Source organism: Gymnoscopelus microlampas (assembly GCF_963454915.1).
Source record: "Gymnoscopelus microlampas genome assembly, chromosome: 4".
Taxonomy (NCBI): domain Eukaryota; kingdom Metazoa; phylum Chordata; class Actinopteri; order Myctophiformes; family Myctophidae; genus Gymnoscopelus; species Gymnoscopelus microlampas.
The window spans coordinates 18974373-18993931 of record NC_139941.1 but is presented as its reverse complement, the minus strand read 5'-3'; the positions used below and the strand labels follow the sequence as shown (position 1 = coordinate 18993931).

The following is a 19559-nucleotide window of genomic DNA, read 5'->3' as shown; positions in this document are numbered from 1 at the left end:
TGGGAAAAATGTATGGGTTGTCTATCTGTGGCACCACAACATGGCTGCCGCTGCTATAAGGTTAAAGTGGTTGAACTGATTTAGATACTATATTGTACTGGGGACCAGCTCTCAGAGTTACACACGGACAAATGAACACTGAGAATTTTACTGTGTAAATGTCAAATAACTAACTGTATTATCTTCCATCCATACATCTTCAACCGCTTCTCTGGAGTCGGGTTGAGGATGCAACCCTTCCAGCAGAAAGTTCCAGACTTCCTTTTCCCTGGCAACATTAGCCACTTCATCCTGACTTTTCCCAGGGCGTTTCCAGCATGGGGATCCCCCCCCCCCCCTCCCCCCATCTGGATCTTGGCCTCCTCCCAGTGGGACGTTCCCAGAGGAGCGAGATGCCCAGAGGAAGCATCTGTGCTAGATGCCTGAACCTTTTCCACGTTAAGGAGCTGTGGCTCCTGGCTAAGTTTCATTCATCATTTGATTTTTCAAATCAATTGTTTAAAAATATATGTAGTAAATTAAGACTCTATACTTGATCATACTACAGCGTCACACAGAAGTATCAAAAATAGCAGATCTACAAGCTTGTCGATCTGCTAGTTTTGATACTTTTGAATTTGAATCCTGAAAGGTATCTGTTTTGGACATGAGGTTTCCACCCTGATCCTACAGAGACGATGTATGCAATGGCTTTCTATTTCTTGCACTTGTCTTCAATGTATGACGAAAATAAGTTTAATTTACAAATGTCTACATTTTCTCCCACAGAATGCTGCAGCTGCCAGCTTCACCTGGACTTCTGCCCTGATCCAGGACCCCAACAACCCCCAGAACACCAGGGTGGTTCTGAAGAGAGTTAGGACCGAGCGCCTTCAAGTAAGTACAGCCTTACTACCTGTGGTGGAAAGTAACTAAGTACATGTATTCAAATACTGTACTTGAGCACAATTTAGAAGATTTTTTTTTTCGCTACTCAAGTATGTCCATTTTTTAATACTTCTACTCCACTACGTTTCACAGCCAAATATTGTACTTTTTACTCCACTACAATTATTCTAAAATGTAGTTACTACTTTGTAGATTTAGATTATTATAAAAAGAAAATGCATTAACCCTATTCTAAACTTTATATATTAAAAAAAATGCCGATCTACAAGCTCACAGCGTGTCACAATGCGACTGCTGTGAGCTTGTAGACTTCCTATTTACGATAAGAAAAAAAGAGGGAGAACCTCTTTCATGTCTCTGTAAGCAGGCAATTGGAAGAAAGCATCCAATTGTTTGTCTGTAGGAAAAAAAAATACACAAAACACTTATTTAAAAACAAAATTCCTGCAGTTTAATTTATTGAAGGAAATGAGCTCAAGGTACAATTGTCTCCATTTTCTCCCACAGGACGCTCAAGACATGCACTGGACGTGCACCCTGGTCGATGACCCCCAGAATCCCAGGGCGATAGTGAGGAAGGTGCCAGTGAAGGATGCTTCACCGGGAGAAGCACCCAAACAGCCACAGGTGAGTTGGTTTCCGCGTTTGACCGACGATTCCGACACGGAAAGTGACTCCTCTGTTTCTCCTCCCCAACAGGTCACCACCGGGAAGAGGGCTGTTTCTCCTCCCCCACAGGTCGCCACCAGGAAGAGGGTTGCCGTAGCCAGGAAGAAGCGAGGACTCACGTCTGGTTGGATGAAGTACGTAGATGCATCTCGGTCTCTTGTTCTCATGGTTTTGTTATTTTAACCCATTGAGGCGATTCTTAAAAATGTTTTCTAAATCCTAACAGTTTTTTGAAAAATATATTTTTGAATAGCCAAAGAAATCTAAAGTGACACAGATGCGTTCCAGGTCTTAATGGGTTAATACATTTGTTTTTCTTGACCACAAATGTGTAAGAATATTTTTTAGATAGCATGTTGTATAGACAGATGCTAGGTCCATTGTTAACCTGGAATCCTAGTTTTTTTGAGGCACTACATTGTTCTCTCTACACTGTATTTATGTGACTATTTACCTTGTTGTTTAGTGACTGGAGTTCATGCTTACCCTGCGTATTCCCATCTCACACTTTTTTGCAGGAGTATGCAAGGCTTCCTCCAGCAGAAGTTCATCTGTCAGAGCACGTGCAACAATGGGATTGGGAGGCCAAAAACCAACACCTGCAAAGGACCCAAAGAGCCCTGCCACGGAGAATGCCGCCAAGGATTCAAGTGCAAAGGACAGAGGCCACCACCAGCCAAACACCACTTTCTGGTAAGTACACATTTACTACAGACACAGATCTCTACAATAGAGGAATTAAGTGCAATTAATGTATTGATAAATACATCAGCTACATTGTTTAGTCTAGTTAGACCAGTCATCCATCTTTGAAGAAAATTAAGGTTGCATTTTCTTACAATTGGTTGGAGTTGGTGCTTGATCTCATAAAAGTCCAAGAGTTGAGCTAAACTAGGCTATGCTCACATTCAATAAACCTTTAACCATTTAAACCCTATATATCTTGTTGACTGGAGTTAGGGGTCTGTACTTCCCCCTCCTTTGTTCCCTCTGCACTAAATCTCTTTGCCAAAAATAGCCAATCTACAAGTTCCCAACGCGATGCATTGTGAGCATGTAGAATTTCTATTTTTGCAGACTGCTTGCCCCAAACGCCATTTGTTGTCTTTATGAATTTAGTTCATGTGGTTAAGCTGCAAGCAGAGACATGGAAAAAATCATCCATGAGTTTGTCTGTAATTGTGAAATAGTTAAAAAACGTGTTGCCTGTTAAAGTGAACTGATTGACCAGTATTTTGGTTTGAGTGTAGATTTACCACCACTAACCTCCACTTAAAACTATGTCTGAAGTTTATTTAGTTTAAATTATGAAGAAAATCAGCTCAAGTTACAAATCACTACATTTTCTCCAACAGATCGATGGAGAGGTCTTCGCCAACAGAAGGACGTGCATCGTCATCGACGTTCCCATCAACCGCAGGATGGTTCGGAGGAAGGTGAGTTGAGTTCAAAATGTTTCTTATTTTAATTTCTTTAAGGAGGGAGCTTTCTGACATATACGAGCACCAAACAGAGCTTAATTTGAAGTCTTATGTGCATATTGGTAAGCTCCCTCCTTGATGAAATTTAAATAAATACAAACAAGGATACAATATTGTGATTAAATGTTGAGTTGTAGTTATTTAGTATAATCATTTTAGAACATTTCGTGACTTACATTGTTTGAATACGTAATATGTAACTAGTAACTATCTTCGTTATGGCGAGACATAACTTACTCTATGTATGCTTTATTCAAGTGGTTTTAATTAGCAAGATATTTACGTATTGTAGTCGAGAAAGAGCTGGACATTGATACTAATGCTGTTGTTTCTTCTCCATGCACAGAGACCATCTTCTGCCTGCGTCGCCACCAAGAGACCTGGACCCAGCCAACGATGAAGGTTGTCTGCCAAGCACTTTCATTCAATCCCCGCTCTCCAGACTGCGGACCCCCTGCCTCAAATTTAGTGTAAATTTAGTTTTGTTAACATTTTTTGGGCAGATGTTCTATATGTAAATACAGCCATGCATTGTTATTAAAAAGAGAATGTATTTTGTAATTTGTATTTTTGAATACCGGTACTTGAGTATTTACTTTAGTACACGGGTTAGATTTTTAGGTTAAGATTTTATCGGACACCACTACGAGATGGGTCCTAGACAACCAGTCACCTTTCCTTTGAGTAGTATTTTTCAGTAATGCTTTCATCTTTTGTTTTAAATAAACTTCAATATAGTCATGTTATTTTGTACAGGCGCTTTCATGATCTTTTGTTTGTAAATGGTAATGTGAAAATCTTAACAGCAAATAGTGTTATATTATACTTTTATTTCTTGGTTTAATCTTGTTTTATACATTAAATATGATTTGTCTTTTATCTTGTACAGTTAAAGTTTGTTGTAATAAATAATGCATTTTATATGATAATCCTATATCAAGCTTCATCTCTTTATTTTCTTCTCTTTGGCTTTACTGTGACATACAGTATAAGCTATTGTAAAGCTCTTCATTCCAGTAACTGAAGATTGGCGATATCAAGTGTAGAAAATGTCTGAGATTTAGAAACGTTTTATTTCAGGCTTGAGGTTTGACTGATGACAAAAGAACTGTTATCCGTACTGCCTTAATGCAGGCCTGGGTATGGGAGGGAAATAGTAGACTAGTGGCAGTGGTGGAAAAAGTACTCACAATTTTTACTTAGGTAAAAGTATCAATACTGCAATGTATATGTTGCAAGTAAAAGTCTGGAATTCAAAATATACTTGAGTAAAAGTATTGTGCACGCATTGTGAGCTTGTAGATCGGCTATTTTCAAATGGACAAAATGTATATAGGGTATATTGATGTCAGTTCTAGCTGACTGTACTCCCTTTATGACACCTGAAGAACTGTAGAGTGTTAAATACTGAAGGAAACCAAAGGCAAGTTTCACTCTTCTGTCATTTCGATGGAAGGAATTCAGTTAAGAGGGTTTATCAAAGGAAGAGATAGATTTTGAAGTTGTGTTGACTGTGTTTGTCCATACAATGATGCAGATGAGAAAAATCCTTCCTGTTTCTATTGCCTCCAGGTATGTTTGAATATACTGTACACCAGTGGTTCTCAAACTGTTTCATGTCAAGGACCCCCAAAATGATGTTTTTTTATTGCTGCGGACCCCCTGCCTCAAAAAAAGTTTGTGGCAGGATTTTTCAAAAATAGCAGATCTACAAGCTCATAGTGTGGCACAGAGTGCCGTGCTATGAGCTTGTATATCTGCTATTTTTGAATAGCCAAAGTACAAAATATGGTTAAAGTGGTTGTGACCCCATATTAACTAGTTTTGCTGGGGACCCCCCGGTACCCCTACAAGGACCCCTGGGGGTCCCTGGACCCCACTTTGAGAACTAATGCTGTACACAAGCATTGTCTCTGTTAGGTCGGTATACATTACCCTGAAAGCAACAGAAACATATACAGTTATAGCTGTTGGTGGCAGTTGGTCATTTAAAGGAGGAATAAGAAGGAGGAAGAGGAGAAAGATCTATTCCACTAAGTAATATTGGTAGACTAATTCTATTTATAGTTAGGTGTGTGTGTCCGCACACACACACACACACACACACACACACACGTGTAATCTGCTGTAATAGCACATTAACAATAAATGTGTACGGTGAACGAATGCGTTTTTTAATTTATTGAATGGTCTGAAACCAAATTAATCTCAACACATGTCAGTTAATTCAGCTGAGTGGATTTACATGCAGAGGAGGAAGTGGCGTGCGACATACAGGCACCCAGTTAAAACCACAGCGAGAGAGAGACGGAGATGGAAAGAAGTTACCAATTAAAAAGCTTGCATTTACATGCCCCTGAATCAACCAATGGAGACAAATAACTGCTATGCACCATTGATGCTCCTGATGAAACAGCAACACTGCCTTTAACTGCCTCCATTACTTCAGGATGTTGTGATAATGACGGATTATGATAAGATAATGAAGTCACACAATGATTTAACTATTCTATTAGTCCGACTCCTTTCCTATGCCAGTGATATGGAGCTGTGGAGTACAACAAAGAAGAGCACAAGGCCACATTATACAAGTAGATTCCTACTGTATATTAATAGAATAGGTCAAATGTGAAAATGCAGAATAAAAATAAAATATCAGATGGTTACATGGTAAACGTAAATGTGATTTTCACGGTGTTTATGACAAGAAGCACTAGCAGCACTCACTTGTAAAATCGGTCAGCATTTGAAAAATACTAGTTCACACCAACAGAGGGAGCTGATCTGAAGTAAATGGTAGATGAGAGTTGATCACAGATTCTGAGACAAGGGATGTTAATGGCATAGTAAAAGCTTGAAGAGAATAGGTATATATGAATGAATATCAAGTTGTGGTACCCCATTGCTTTGTTGAGTTTAGTCTGTTACAAATATTCATTATGATTATTGTCTGGAACAAGAGAGCTTTACCTTCCCACTTCAAAGCACCAATGGAGGCCTTTGAAGTAGAATCTGGATAGAATGAGTCCTGTGGTATGAGCTACGATGCTTTTCTGCAGGTATTAAAAGGTATCAGTGTATCTCATGTTCACAAATTCAGTCTCCTGCATTATCATATGTATCGGTTTCCCAGTTTGTAAATGTGAGAGAGAATTGATCATGTTCAATAAATTCACCATTTTATTGCAATACGACGTTGCAGTATTACCCGATTGGTGAAAAATGGTCCTACCAAGAAAATACATCTGGCTTGAAATGGCTTCTATTCACATATTAGTGAAGGCCTTCAAATCAAAGAGGGAATAAATACTATTTCAAGCAAGAGCTTTACAAGTTAAATATGGATTTGGTTGCTGCTTTGATGAATTTCAATATGAAATACCGTAGTCTTGAAATGTAATGAAACAAATTGAACATGTAAATAAAACACTTTTTTTTTTATCATGAAGACCACACATTCATTAATTTAATTGTTTATTGATGTAAATTGTTATATGGCAAAGTCTCAGGCACTTCAATTCTCAATTTAAATGAAAGTAAGTACCTTGTTGAATACTAGTGGAGGACAGGACAGCTTACCGTGTATCATACAATGAACATGACAGAAAGAAACTGGACACAGGACAAAAAAAAAAGTAGAATCTCTAATTGACCACAGTATATACAATGAAATACATTTATTATTTGCATTAAAAACTATACCTCGATAAATATATAATAACTTCATGTATCGTTAAGTAGTAATAGGAAATATTTCAAAATACTGTGATTGTTTTTAAATAGATACAAAGGATTTGTATAAAAGTAGAATTTCTCCAGTCTAGGTCACATCTATTCATTGATGCATTCATCTGCCATGGGTTGGTGCACTTAATATAGCCTACAGGCCCAATATATACAGGGAGCATGTGTTCTAGCTTGTGGGTGGATGTAACTTATATTAACAGTTTTTCTCCTGTGATAAACATAATGCTGATAGTGATGTCGGTGAAGATGATAGGTGCTGGTGCTTTTATCAACACTGAGCTCGCTGGGAATTTAAAGAAACAATCGCTTTGTAGTCAAATCGCCATTTTGGAATAAATGGCGCGGGTGCTTGAGTCTGCCTCCATGGCAGTCTTGATGCTGGTGGATGTCCATACACTCTCGCTATTTCAGGTAGATGACGATGAGATTTCAGGCACCAGCTGGTTACATTCATTTGCGAAAGGGCACTTTGGGCTTGTCATTGAGGTGAATGTGCATATGAAAAATAATTCCAGAAACCTCCTTGGTTGGTTTAGTTGGTTGGTGCCTGGGATTGGACCCCTCATCCAGCTGTGGGTAAGGCATCCTTGAATGTGAACCAATAGCAGCGCAGGTTTTTTTTTGTGGGAAGAAGTGGAACCTTTAATCAAACATGCCCCTCCTAGTTGGACTGGGGGACATCTTTCTGCTGAGCCGAGGTGTCCCCTAAAATACACACACACACACACACACACACACACACACACACAATATATTGTAAGTAAAATAAGAAATATAATGATAAAGAAATCTAAATAATTTAAAGGGTGAAAGTTGAGGAACCCACCGGTGACTGGGCTTTGGAGAAGTTGACATGTGCATAAAGCAACACTGCAATGTCTTTGTGTCCCGCTTCCAGAGCTATGGACAAGGCATTGCTCTCATCCTGAAAAAGCAAGTAGTAAAATCAATGAAAAGGAAGAGGGGAAGAGAGGAAGAAAGGAAGGTAGAGGTCTACGACAAAGACTTGTGAAGCTATTTTTGAAAAGTCTTGACAATTTGTGCAAATCCTTGAATATATATTTTTTAAAGCGAACATTTTTAACTCCGTTACAACTTCTGGGGGTCCCTGGAACAAAATATTTTGAGATGGGGGTCCACGGCCAAATAGATAAAAAAAAAAAAAAACTTAGGATTTAGAAGACATTTGCAGAATCCCCAGAACCAAAGATTTGAGTTACAAACGTTCGCTTTAAAAAATACATATTCAAAGATTTGCACACCTTTTCACGTTTTTATTTCCAAAAATAGCAGATCTACAAGCTCATAGCGCGGCACTCGGTGCCGCGCTATGAGCTTGCATATCTGCTATTTTTGAATAGCCAAAGAAATCTAAAAATGACACACAGATGCGTTCCCGGTCTTAATGGGTTAAAGGTAAAAAATTGAGGAGGACAAGAAAGAAAGAAAGAAAGATGGATAATAATGCTATATAAACTACAATCATCTTTTAGAAGAAATTGCTGATTCCACAAGCCACGCCGCGCATTAAAAACCCGGGCGCTCTGGACGGGCTTCTACTCACGCTGTCGCTCAGGGTGGCATCGCAGCCGGGCTGCCCCAGCAGCAGTTTGACGATCTCGACGTGGCCGTGCTCGCTGGCGCACATGAGCGCCGTGGAGCCCTCGTCGTCCTGGATGTTGACGTCGGCGCCCTGAGCCAGCAGGGCGCGCACCATGTCCATCCTGCCGTGGCTGACCGCCAGCATCAGCCCCGTCTGACCAGCCTGCCACACACAGTCGCAGGGACGACAAACATGTATGCACGTGTTAGGGTCTGGCTTTTCGTGTGTGTGTGTGTGGAGTTTGTGACTGATAGAAAGGGTAGAAATAAAGTGTCATGTTGTACTGCAGCTTGCTGAACAGGATCTAGCACCCCTCGTCTGACACCTATCTGCGAGGGTCCACAACCTCTCCCCTGGCAATGAAATTAATGACATTCATAAAGCCCTGGAAAAGACTGACATATACTTCTGCCCCTCACACAGCTCCACAGAGATCCCAGGTCTTTCTATCTAGACATAGACTCTTCATCAATAGTTAAAGGTAGGGTAAGTGATATTTTATGTTTATGTTTATGTTTTTGTTTTTGTTAAAAGGGTTAAAGTACTATATTCTTATAGTAATCATTGCTACAGAGTGTTTGTTCGGTCACAGGGGTCTCTCCAGCTCTTCAGTAAACAGAAGGTAGGTGACAACATTTAAGCCAATCAGGAGAGTGCACTGAAAATGCATTTTCTGTTTAATAAAGAGCTGGAGAGACATGGGAGACTCCTTATATGGACAGGACACTCTATAGTAACTAGTACTATCAGAACATAGACCAATTTTGCAATTATTTGAATAATTGCAAATCACTTACCCTACCTTTCATTTCAAATATTTTTTATTGTGAAGCACAGGTTATGGTTATACATTTCTGTTCATACATGGATAGCTTCCTTTTTTTTTTTAAACAAAAACTATGTTGAAATAGTAGTGTATTCTAGCATGACACTGAACATTTTCTTCGTAGAAACAGGAAATAACACTAGTCTACTCTGGAAAACTCTCAACCAACTTCCATTCTGCTGATGACAAGAGAACCCCTGAAAGAAATCGCTATCGCATTATTTCGGAATAAAATTCAACTGCAACACGAGACGGTTTCCCAGTCAACTCGACGCTGCAATCACGTCACATCTGTGAGACAGGATGTTGGCGGTGACCCCCGTGCTGAGGTTTGCCCCGCCCACTCACCTGGCTGGCTCTGGCGTTGACGTCGCCCTTGCTGAAGAGCTCCTCCACGATGCGCATGTCCTTGGGAGCCTCCACGGCCGCCAGGGCGGCTAGCATGATGGGCGTGTAGCCCGCCATGTTCTGCTGGTTCACGTTGCACACATCTGGGATGGACACACACACACACACACACACACACACACACACACACACACACACACACACACACACACACACACACACACACACACACACACACACACACACACACACACACACACACACACACACACACACACACACACACACACACACACACACACACACGCCACATAAAGCACTTTACAGGTGTTGCCAGGGCATATTCTCTCAAAATGGGTGGCGTTCAGTGAGTGTAGTCCAACACTTCAACAACATGCTGATTAGGGGTGCTATAGTTAATCGAACTAATTGATTTAATAGATTATTAAAAATAATTGATCATTGATCATTTAACCCATTAAGACCTGGAACGCATCTGTGTCATTTTTTTATTTGAGTTAAAAAGCATTATTTTGCACTTTACAAGCTCATAGCGCGGCACAGAGTGCCGCGCTATGAGCTTGTAGATCTTCTATTTTTGAAAAATCGTGAAAATGTGTGCAAATCTTAGAATATATATTTTTTAAAGCAAACATTTGTAACTCAAATCTTTGCTTCTTAGGGGTCCCTGGAACAACATATTTTGAAATGGGGGTCCGTGGGCAAATACATATCTCTGCTGTCCAGCCAGAAACTGCTAACTCCAAAACGCTCATTGTTCAGGAAACGCAAAAACAAAATATACGTTTTTCAGGAAATGAAGAAAACCTTATATTTTTAAAGCAAAGCAATACTGCCAAATCAAAGTTGGTATAGTGACTTTATATATTGTCAGATACTTGCATGTGTCATTATATTATCAACACTTTAACCAAATCGCGGGTAAATCAACACTTTACCCAGCGCAAGTGGAGTTAGCAGTTTCAGACGAGCAGAAATCAAGCTGAAGTGGAGTTAGGTGTCCAAACAACAATAGCTCCACTCGCTGCTGAGGGAGAGGTTTCTGAAGGGTACAAATTCTCAAAAGCTAACAATGGATCTCCAAGCTCACAATGCATCACAACAACGTGTGAATTAATGCCCTGATGCTTCATGCCACTTATTATATAGGCCTACAATAATAAACAGGACTTTAAATATTACAATAACTTCTGCAAAGAGGTAGTAGAATAGCGCGACAGAAATGCTATGAACGCCTTTCTTCTTGTCACATTGCTCTCCTCATTAAACACTTAATAGATTTTAGAAATATAATTACTTGTTTTCATAACATTAGCGTCAGTGCTAAGTTTGATAAACAGGTACACTGCATAGTTTTAACAGACTACGGGGAGCTTGTTTACGTGGTCCTCCTCGTTCACTGCGCAACGCGCTCTACTCATGCTGTTGAAAAGCAGCGCTGTAGAGGAGAGGGGGGAGTTGTTTGTTTTTGACGGACAGTTTGAGGATCCAATGGAGTTGGGAGTTTTCGTCAGAGGCGCTTTTTAATACTTTTCATTGGTTCAAATGTTTTGATATTTTACACAGACCTAAAGGGTGTTCAATAGCCTTGATTTATGAAAAAAAAAAAAAAAAAAAATGGAGTTAGCTGGTCCTGGCTGGACACCGACGATACACATTTTGGGTTCCTTGATATGAAAAGGTTTGAGAAACACTGACATAGTAACATACGTTTTTAAAAAAAACTGTTAGGTTTTAGAAGACAGAATCGTAGAATCGGCTTCAGGTCTTATAAAGGGTTAATAAAATAATGGATTCATAATCAATCCTTATTTTGGACATGTCATTTATAGGTGAAAAGTTTCAAGCTCACAACGCGTCGCAAATGCGACACGTAAATTAAAAAGTAACCACTCCCTAAAAAAAGAAGAAAATGATGGATAGCTGCAACACTAACGCTGACGTGTTCCACAAGATTGACTCGTTACCCTGCCCTCTTGTGTCTCGTGTCAGTCACCGACACAATAATGTACAAGAGCGCGGCCTCCTCAGTCAATCACATCCCCTCCCTCGTCAAACAAACATGTATAGAGGGGCTGGGCTGGGTCTGTATTATCCAAACTTCTAAAAAAAACAAGGCATCCCTCTACGATCTAGAACCTGCTTATTCAGACCTGGAGCCATTACAAAAGACACAAGGAACGAAAGGAATCTCTAGATATACAGTGAACTTCAGAGATGTCAGAACATGGTTAGTGATAGGGCCCAAAGTGGGGGGTCAACCTGCCAGGGTTAGGGAGGGGTGGGTAAGGAACTGGGGGGCTGCGGGGAGGACAATGGTTACAATGGGACAAGGGGGTGGATGTGGGAGTCGCGGACTGTCAGACAGCACGGGAACACAATGGCCCGAGGGGGGACAAAAGGGCTTTGAGTGCAGCGAGTGGCTGGGACCTCATCACAGTCTATTGAGCGTTCAGAGAGAGAGAGAGAGAGAGAGAGAGAGAGAGAGAGAGAGAGAGAGAGAGAGAGAGAGAGAGAGAGAGAGAGAGAGCAGTGGTGGAAAAAGTACTCACATGTTTTATTTAAGTAAAAGTATCAATACTGCAATGTAGAAATACTCTGTTACAAGTAAAAGACCAAAGTCCGTATTTCAAAATGTACTTGAGTAAAAGTATAAAAGTATTGACATCAAAATGTACTTAAAGTAGCAAAAGTAAAAGTACTCATTGTGCAGAACGTCCCATTTCAAGTTTTCAAGTGTATACAAATCTTTTGAAAATAGCAGATCTACAAAAATAGCTGATCTACAAGCTCACAATGCGTCGCGATGCGACGCATTGTGAGCTTGTAGATCGGCTATTTTCAAATGGTCTAAATGTATATAGGGCTGAAGTGGTTAATGTATGTTTTGTAATAATAATACCCGAGAGAGAGAGAGGGGGGAGGAGGCTCAATGGGAAGAAGGCGAGAAGGATGAGAAATGGCAAGTGAGTGGAAAAGGGGGAACAGTGAAGGGGGAGAGGCGGTAAGCAATGAGGGGGATTGGGGGAGTAGGAGCTCTACTGGTGGTTCACCTCTGAGCTATAGAGCAGAATAAAACTTCAGCTCCTCCATCAGGTGTCACACCAGGCTGATTCCATGATCTCAGTGGTTTCACTTTAACCCATTAAGACCTGAAGCCGATTCTACAAAATGTCTTCTAAATCCCAACAGTATTCTGAAAAAAACGTATGTTTCTATATCAGTGGTGCTCAAGCTTTTTCATGTCAAGGACCCGCAGAATGATATGTATTTGGCCGCGGACCCCCGTCTCAAAACATTGTGTTCCAGGGACCCCCCAAAAGCAAAGATTTGAGTTCGCTATAAAAATATATAGATTCAAAAAGGTTGCAAACATTTTCACGATTTTTCAAAAATAGCAGATCTACAAGCTCGTAGATCTGCTATTTTTGAATAGTACAAAGTGTAAAAGAATGCTTTTTAGATCAGATGTCAAAAGCTGTCTGTGGATAGTACGGTTATAGCATTGACATGCCTGACATGTGCTGCTAAATGATGTCTCACCTGCACGAGACTACAGGCACAAAGGTCTATGTTCCATATCCGTTTCTGTTCTATTCCTGCGCCTCATGTGTATATCTGCTACTACTGTATATCTGCTGCTATTTTAACCTCATGTATACTGTATATCAGTTACTATATATGTTTCTATTTTAAGCGACTCATACCATTGCCATTTTTTAAATATCTGACCTGCTTGGATGCTTTGAATACCTGACCTGTTTTCCATGTTCTTTCTTTCTTTCTTTCTTTCTTTCTATCTCTATCCTCCATTTGATTTGATGATGCTCTTTTCATTCTCTATTTGCTCTCTTTCTTTAAATCTTTTTACATTTTCTTTATTGTATTGTTATTACTTATGCTGCTGTATTGTCTGAAGGAAGCCGAACCAAAAGAAGTTTTACTCTTATGTACCTGTACGCAAGATGTAACAATAAAGTACAACCTTGAACCTCCTTCCCTTTCCTGAAAACTACAAATGATGGGAGCTTGTCCGAAAAAAAACGATTTCACCCAGTGTTCTCCACCTGTAAGTCTGTGATGTGACAATATAGTTGAAGTCACAAGTGGAAACGAAGCTCTACTTCCTTGTGTGCTCGCAAAGTATTGCGAGCACACAAGGAAACGTAGCTAACCGCAAAATGAATGCGTTTCAAAAGTCGTAGCCCGTAGTCACAAATCCTTGTTCATCAAACGTAACTGAAATGTCCCTTTTAGCTCAGGTTAACACATTGCCTGCCTAAGACGTATATATACGTCATTTAGAAATCAGCTGTTGCCTGCCAATGACGTATATATACGTCTTTGGAAAAAAGGGAAAAAAAAAAATTTTTTTTCAAAAAAAAAATTTTTTTTTTTTTTTTGCATTTTTTTATAATTTCAACCCTTGTCGAATTATGAACAGATTAGGAGCTAAAAATGTTCGAAGATTTGCTGCTCCATTCACTTCAATGTTAAAATTCAAACGGACAAACAATTCACTTTGTTTTTTGGTTTAAAACTACTGCTTTTGAGCTATATTGAAACATCAACCAAACATGTCAACGAGGTCAAAATGACCTCGTTGACATTTGTGAAACCACACCTGAATCTCATCTGTGATTAGAAACCATCTGGGGATCAATCATACTGGAGGAAAAAAATCTGTGGCTACGCGAACAGGTACCAAAAACATGGCAAAACCCTGGCAGGCAACAGCTAAAAATCTGAAAAAACTCTGGCAGGCAATGTGTTAACAGGAAACAAAAAAAAAATCACACCCAGTGTGAAGAGAGTGGTGCCTTTGAATTAGTGTAACTGGTTGCATCCTTGTGTCGCAATCAGCTGCAGCTGTTACGGCCGTGCTCAAACGGACGGACAGACGGACAGACACACACACGGTCACATGTAGGAGTGGTTGGCACCACTCAAAAAAAAAAAACCCTGCTCGACTCACCTGCGTCCAGCAGCCTCTTGACGACCTGGAAGTTGGAGTGGGAGACGCTGTAGTGCAGCGCCGTGTTGCCGTTTCCGTCCGCCATGTTGACGATGTGGCGCAGCACGGCTGGCGAGACGGCGCCGAAGCCGTCCAGGTAGTCCTCCACCATGCCCGACACCGCCGCCTTCTGGCTGGACACGCGGAACCACTCGTGCTGCACCGTGTTCAGGCAGGCCCTCTGTGTGGACGGTACACGGAAGGAATATATATATATAGGCTCGGTATGGGAAAAAACGGCATGGCAGAATTTAGAATACGAAAAAAAGACAGATACAAAAACTCTTTAACCCATTAAGGCCGGGAACGCATCTGTGTCATTTTAAGATTTCTTTGGCTATTCAAAATATATAGCAGATCTACAAGCTTTGCTTCTGGGGGGGTCCCTGGAACAAAATATTTTGAGACGGGGGGTCCGCGACTTGAAACAGTTTGAGAACCACTGATATAGCAACATGGGAACAAGGATTTATAAGACATTTTGTAGAATGGGCCTCAGGTCTTAAATGGGTTAATGGCATTTCTGCTCAGACTAAAGGGTAGGATGGAGAGCGAAAGGACACACCGGGCAGGGAAAGGTAGAAATGCCTCGTGGGTAAAGAACCAACTCTTAACTCGCATTGATTGTGCATGATGTGCTCACCTGGCTACATTTCCTATTTTTTATTTTAGTTTTTTTGGTCAAGATACTGTACATCCAAAAACACAATAAAACAAGATTAAAAGCATGGTCATGTCAAATGTCTTCCTGGTCAAATGTCCTTTTATGCCAACCCGTCCTCTGTTGTTGATGTCCTGGCCAGCACTCTTTTGCACTGAACCAGCCACAGAGTGCACAGCAGGACCAGACAGACAGGGGACACACATCCCCTGATGGGCTTAGAGCTCCAGATTAAAACAAGTGTTGTGCTTGTTCACTCAGAGAAGAAGCCCTTAAGGGGGCTTCAGGAGATGGCCTGCAAAACGAGGAACAGTTGAACTATTTAAGCCCTATTTTATACTTCTCATAAAATAAATAGCTGATCTACAAGCTCACAACGCACTGCATAGTGACAAACATGTTATGCTAATGATTGCCTTTAATTAATGATCAAAATAGGGACGCCAAATTGAAAGCGTTTAATTTCACTATTATTTCACCGGCTATAAGTTACCCCAATGAGAATGACTATTCAGATCATAGGTTTCACTCTCTCCGCCTACAGTATATTCATCTGTAGAATGATGGACTAAATCTAATTAACAAACATATTCAATCATGGGGGTCCCTTGCAAAACATCTTTTCAAATGGGGGTCCGCTGCCTAATACTTATCGACTTGACATGAAAATCTTTAGATGAAGCATCTCCCAAACAGTACACATCAAGATTATGTCCAGAAGATCTGGACATTATGTTAATGCAAGTCTGGTTTATGGTCAGATGAGTTAAACCAAAACCTAGTTTCATAACTACTTATGTCACAGGGACTTAAACGAAATACAACCCACGTTACTGAGTGCCAATGCAGGGAGGCATTAGGTACCATTTCTGTATAGACTATAATATGACTCGGCCGGGGATTGAACCCTGACCTCCCACTCTCAGGGCGGAAACTCCTTACCATAAGGTCACTGACCTGACCCCTGCGAAACACTAGCATCATGTCCAGGGGGTGTACTCGCACATCAAGCTGCCTCTCCTGACCTATGGGCCACATGGCTCGGGAACCGTTAAGTTCCTAAGGCTACTTGCTCAGTTTCATCGATAGTGTATACCTGCATCAGCCTGATAAGGCTGGTATGGCAAAGTAACTAATAGCAACACATAACTATATATCTGAGTGTACAAGCCCACTCATAATGACAAATTACGTTCTATATGTTGCGGTGGTTTAACACATTAGCTATGACACAGACTAACGCAGTCGCGTTGTGAGATTGGCCATTTTCAATGGAAAATCTTTGCCAAATGACATGACCAAAATTGGGACGCCAGGGTTAAAGTGGTTAATAAGACCTCCCAAACCTCCCAAAACAAACTGATTCGACTACTTCTCGGGCTTAAGTCCATGACCCACCTAATTCCAACACACTAACTAATTAAGTTAGTTTGGGATGGCTCAGGGTATAAGACAGGGTTAAGCAAATACAAATGGGATTGGTCCAAGGGACAGTGCCCTCAATACCCTCACCCTAACTACTTCTCCAAAGTGAGTGACAGCCACAACACTAAAGGGAGCGACCACGATCTGGTACTACCCAAATTTAGAACAAACATGGGAAAATACTCATTCTACTACTCAAATGTGGAATGCCCTGACACCATCCATTAAAAGATGTGAATCAGTGGTTTCTTTCAAAATTGGCCTGAAAAAAACATAAATGCTAATTCTCACAGAAAGGAGGTATCATTCACTGCTGCCGTTTTTCCTTTGTACACATACTAGGTTAGGTTTTAGCCTCGATGTCTGACTGTATTCTGACTGTATTCAACCAACCAAAGTTAAAAATGTTTGCTTTAAAATAATATGTATTCAAAGATTTGCACACATTTTCATGATTTTTCAAAAATAGCAGGTCTACAAGCTCGTAGCGCGGCACTCGGTGCCGCGCTATGAGCTTCTAGATCTGCCATTTTTGAATAGCCCAAAGTGACTAATAAAGTATTCAACCAATCAATCCAATAATAGAATAAATCACAGAACAGAAGATCATAGAGAAGGAAAATACTCACCAGGTCTTTACTGGTCACAGCCTTGGCATCACTCAGGTGTGTTTTAAGAACATTGCATGCAGCCAGCATCTTCTCACTTAGCTCATACCTTGAGGGATGCAGGGGAAGGAACATGGACAGGACAAAGTTGGATTTTTGAAAGGCTTTCATTAGCCTAAACGCTACATCCAATGAATCTACTACAAAACAACATGCTATGACTTTATCCTCTGAAATGTTTGAAAAGTTCTTTAGGATGCCCAATTAATTCAACTCTTAATTCATTGTTTTAAATGTCAGCTTAGTTTTTAATATGGGTTATTTTTTCTTTTTTGAAAAGGCTTAGTTTGATTTGTTTTGATTAGTTTTACTTTTGTATTGTAATATTGGGTATTTGTCAACCAAAACATCTTACCATTTAAAAATGTATAACAAAATTGGAAGATAAGTTTTCACATCCATCCACAACACTAGACTTGAGCTATGTATGAACTAAACTCACAAAGATGAAAACTAAAGGACATTTTCACTATGATTGTAGTTTGTTATAGTATAAGTTTTGTAAACACACAATACAGTTTCAGTTCATTTTTATATCAGTTTGCAACAAAAAAAAAGAGAAATTCACTAAATGTTATGTTTTACGTTTATTTAGTTTGTTCATCGTTGAATCAGTTTTAGTTAAACCCATTGAGACCTGGAACGCATCTGTGTCACGTTAGATTTCTTTGGCTATTCAAAAATAGCAGATCTACAAGCTCATAGCGCGGCACCGAGTGCCGCGCTATGAGCTTGTAGATCTGCTATTTTTGAAAAATCTTGAAAAAAGTTTTTTTTTTTTTTTTTTTTTTTAAACACTGTTAGGATTTAGATTTGTTTTAAAGAATCGCCTCAGGTCTTAATGGGTTAACTATTAACACCTTGCCGTCTACCAACCTCTCTCTCATCTCCTGCTTCTCTGGACCGTCCTCTTCCTCTCTCCTCTCCACATCCACCGCTCCCTCGCTCTGGATCCCGTCCTGGGTCGACGTTTCTTCCACGTTCCCGTGTTCCTCCTGTCCTCCCTGCTCCTTCTCCTCCTCCTCCTCGTCCTCCTCCTCCTCTGACCCAGAGGAGCTGCTCTCCTCTGAGCTGGAGTCGTCGCTCGATGTAGTCTCGTACCTACACCAGCAGGGGGCGACAGGCACGGCACAAAAGCTTCAAGGCATGACCTCCAGGAGGCTCAGCAACTTCTCATTCATTCATCACTTCATTCTGTCCACTAAACCCAGTGGTGTAAAGTAACTAAGTACACTTACTCAAGTACTGTACTTAAGTACAATTTTAAGGTATTTTTTTTACTTTACTGGAGTATTTCCAATTTTCAATACTTTTACTTCTACTCCACTACATCTCAGAGGCAAATATTGTACTTTTACTCCACTACAATAAATTATTTAAAAAGTTGACTAATTTTACTAAAGTTACTAGTTACTTTGCAGATATAAATTATTATATTATAAAACATACATTAACCACTTTAGCCCTATTTTATACATAAGCTATTTGAAAATAGCCGATCTACAAGCTCACAACGCGTCGCAATGCGACGCGTTGTGAGCTTGTAGATCTGCTATTTTCAAATATCTTAGCACTTTTACCTTTGGTACTTTAAGTATATTTTGATGCCAATACGTTTGTACTTTTACTCAAGTAACATTTTGAACACAGGCCTTTTACTTGTAACAAGAGTATTTTTATAATGTGGTATTGCTACTTTTACTTAAGTAAAATATCTGAGTACTTTTTCCACCACTGACTGAACCAGTGGTTCCCAAACACTGGGTCGCAGACCCACAAATAGTTACAAAACTATTGTAATGAGGCTGCTTATCTGCCCTGTGTATCTATCTATCTATCTATCTATCTATATATACAATTTGAATCCTGCGCCATGTCGGTTGTCAGTATGTATGTATGTAGCCAGTGTGACGTCATCTATATATACAATTTGAATCCTGCGCCATGTCGGTTGTCAGTATGTATGTATGTAGCCAGTGTGACGTCATATGACATCACGGTCGTGACATCACGATGAGACACGCCAGTGTGACGGAATCCACGACAGCATGACATCACATCCTACCTATAAATAGGTAGGATGCACCAGTTCGACGGCTTCCATCCTCAACACAACCCACGCCGACGACCCTTTACACAAATAAACTGCTAACTTCATCTCCTGCGATTTCAACTATCTTTTCACATTGTACACCACTGCACACTCCC

The 19559-nt window shown here is 40.3% G+C and overlaps 1 protein-coding gene across 3 annotated transcripts in view; it reads right to left on the bottom strand.

Annotated features, from left to right (window-relative positions):
- Window positions 1-6509: 6509 nt before the first annotated feature.
- The window catches only part of kank1a (KN motif and ankyrin repeat domains 1a), a 78179-nt gene continuing 65129 nt past the window's right edge, over window positions 6510-19559 (bottom strand). For all 3 annotated transcript variants that reach the window (XM_084053997.1, XM_084053996.1, XM_084053998.1), the window contains exons 6-12: window positions 18228-18452; window positions 17313-17400; window positions 14559-14778; window positions 9563-9705; window positions 8350-8550; window positions 7612-7710; window positions 6510-7490 (exon numbers count right to left, since the gene is read on the bottom strand). In XM_084053997.1, coding sequence (XP_083910123.1) covers window positions 7428-7490; window positions 7612-7710; window positions 8350-8550; window positions 9563-9705; window positions 14559-14778; window positions 17313-17400; window positions 18228-18452 — 1039 coding nt within the window. In that variant the 3' untranslated portion in view covers window positions 6510-7427. The remainder of the gene's footprint in view (window positions 7491-7611; window positions 7711-8349; window positions 8551-9562; window positions 9706-14558; window positions 14779-17312; window positions 17401-18227; window positions 18453-19559) is intronic.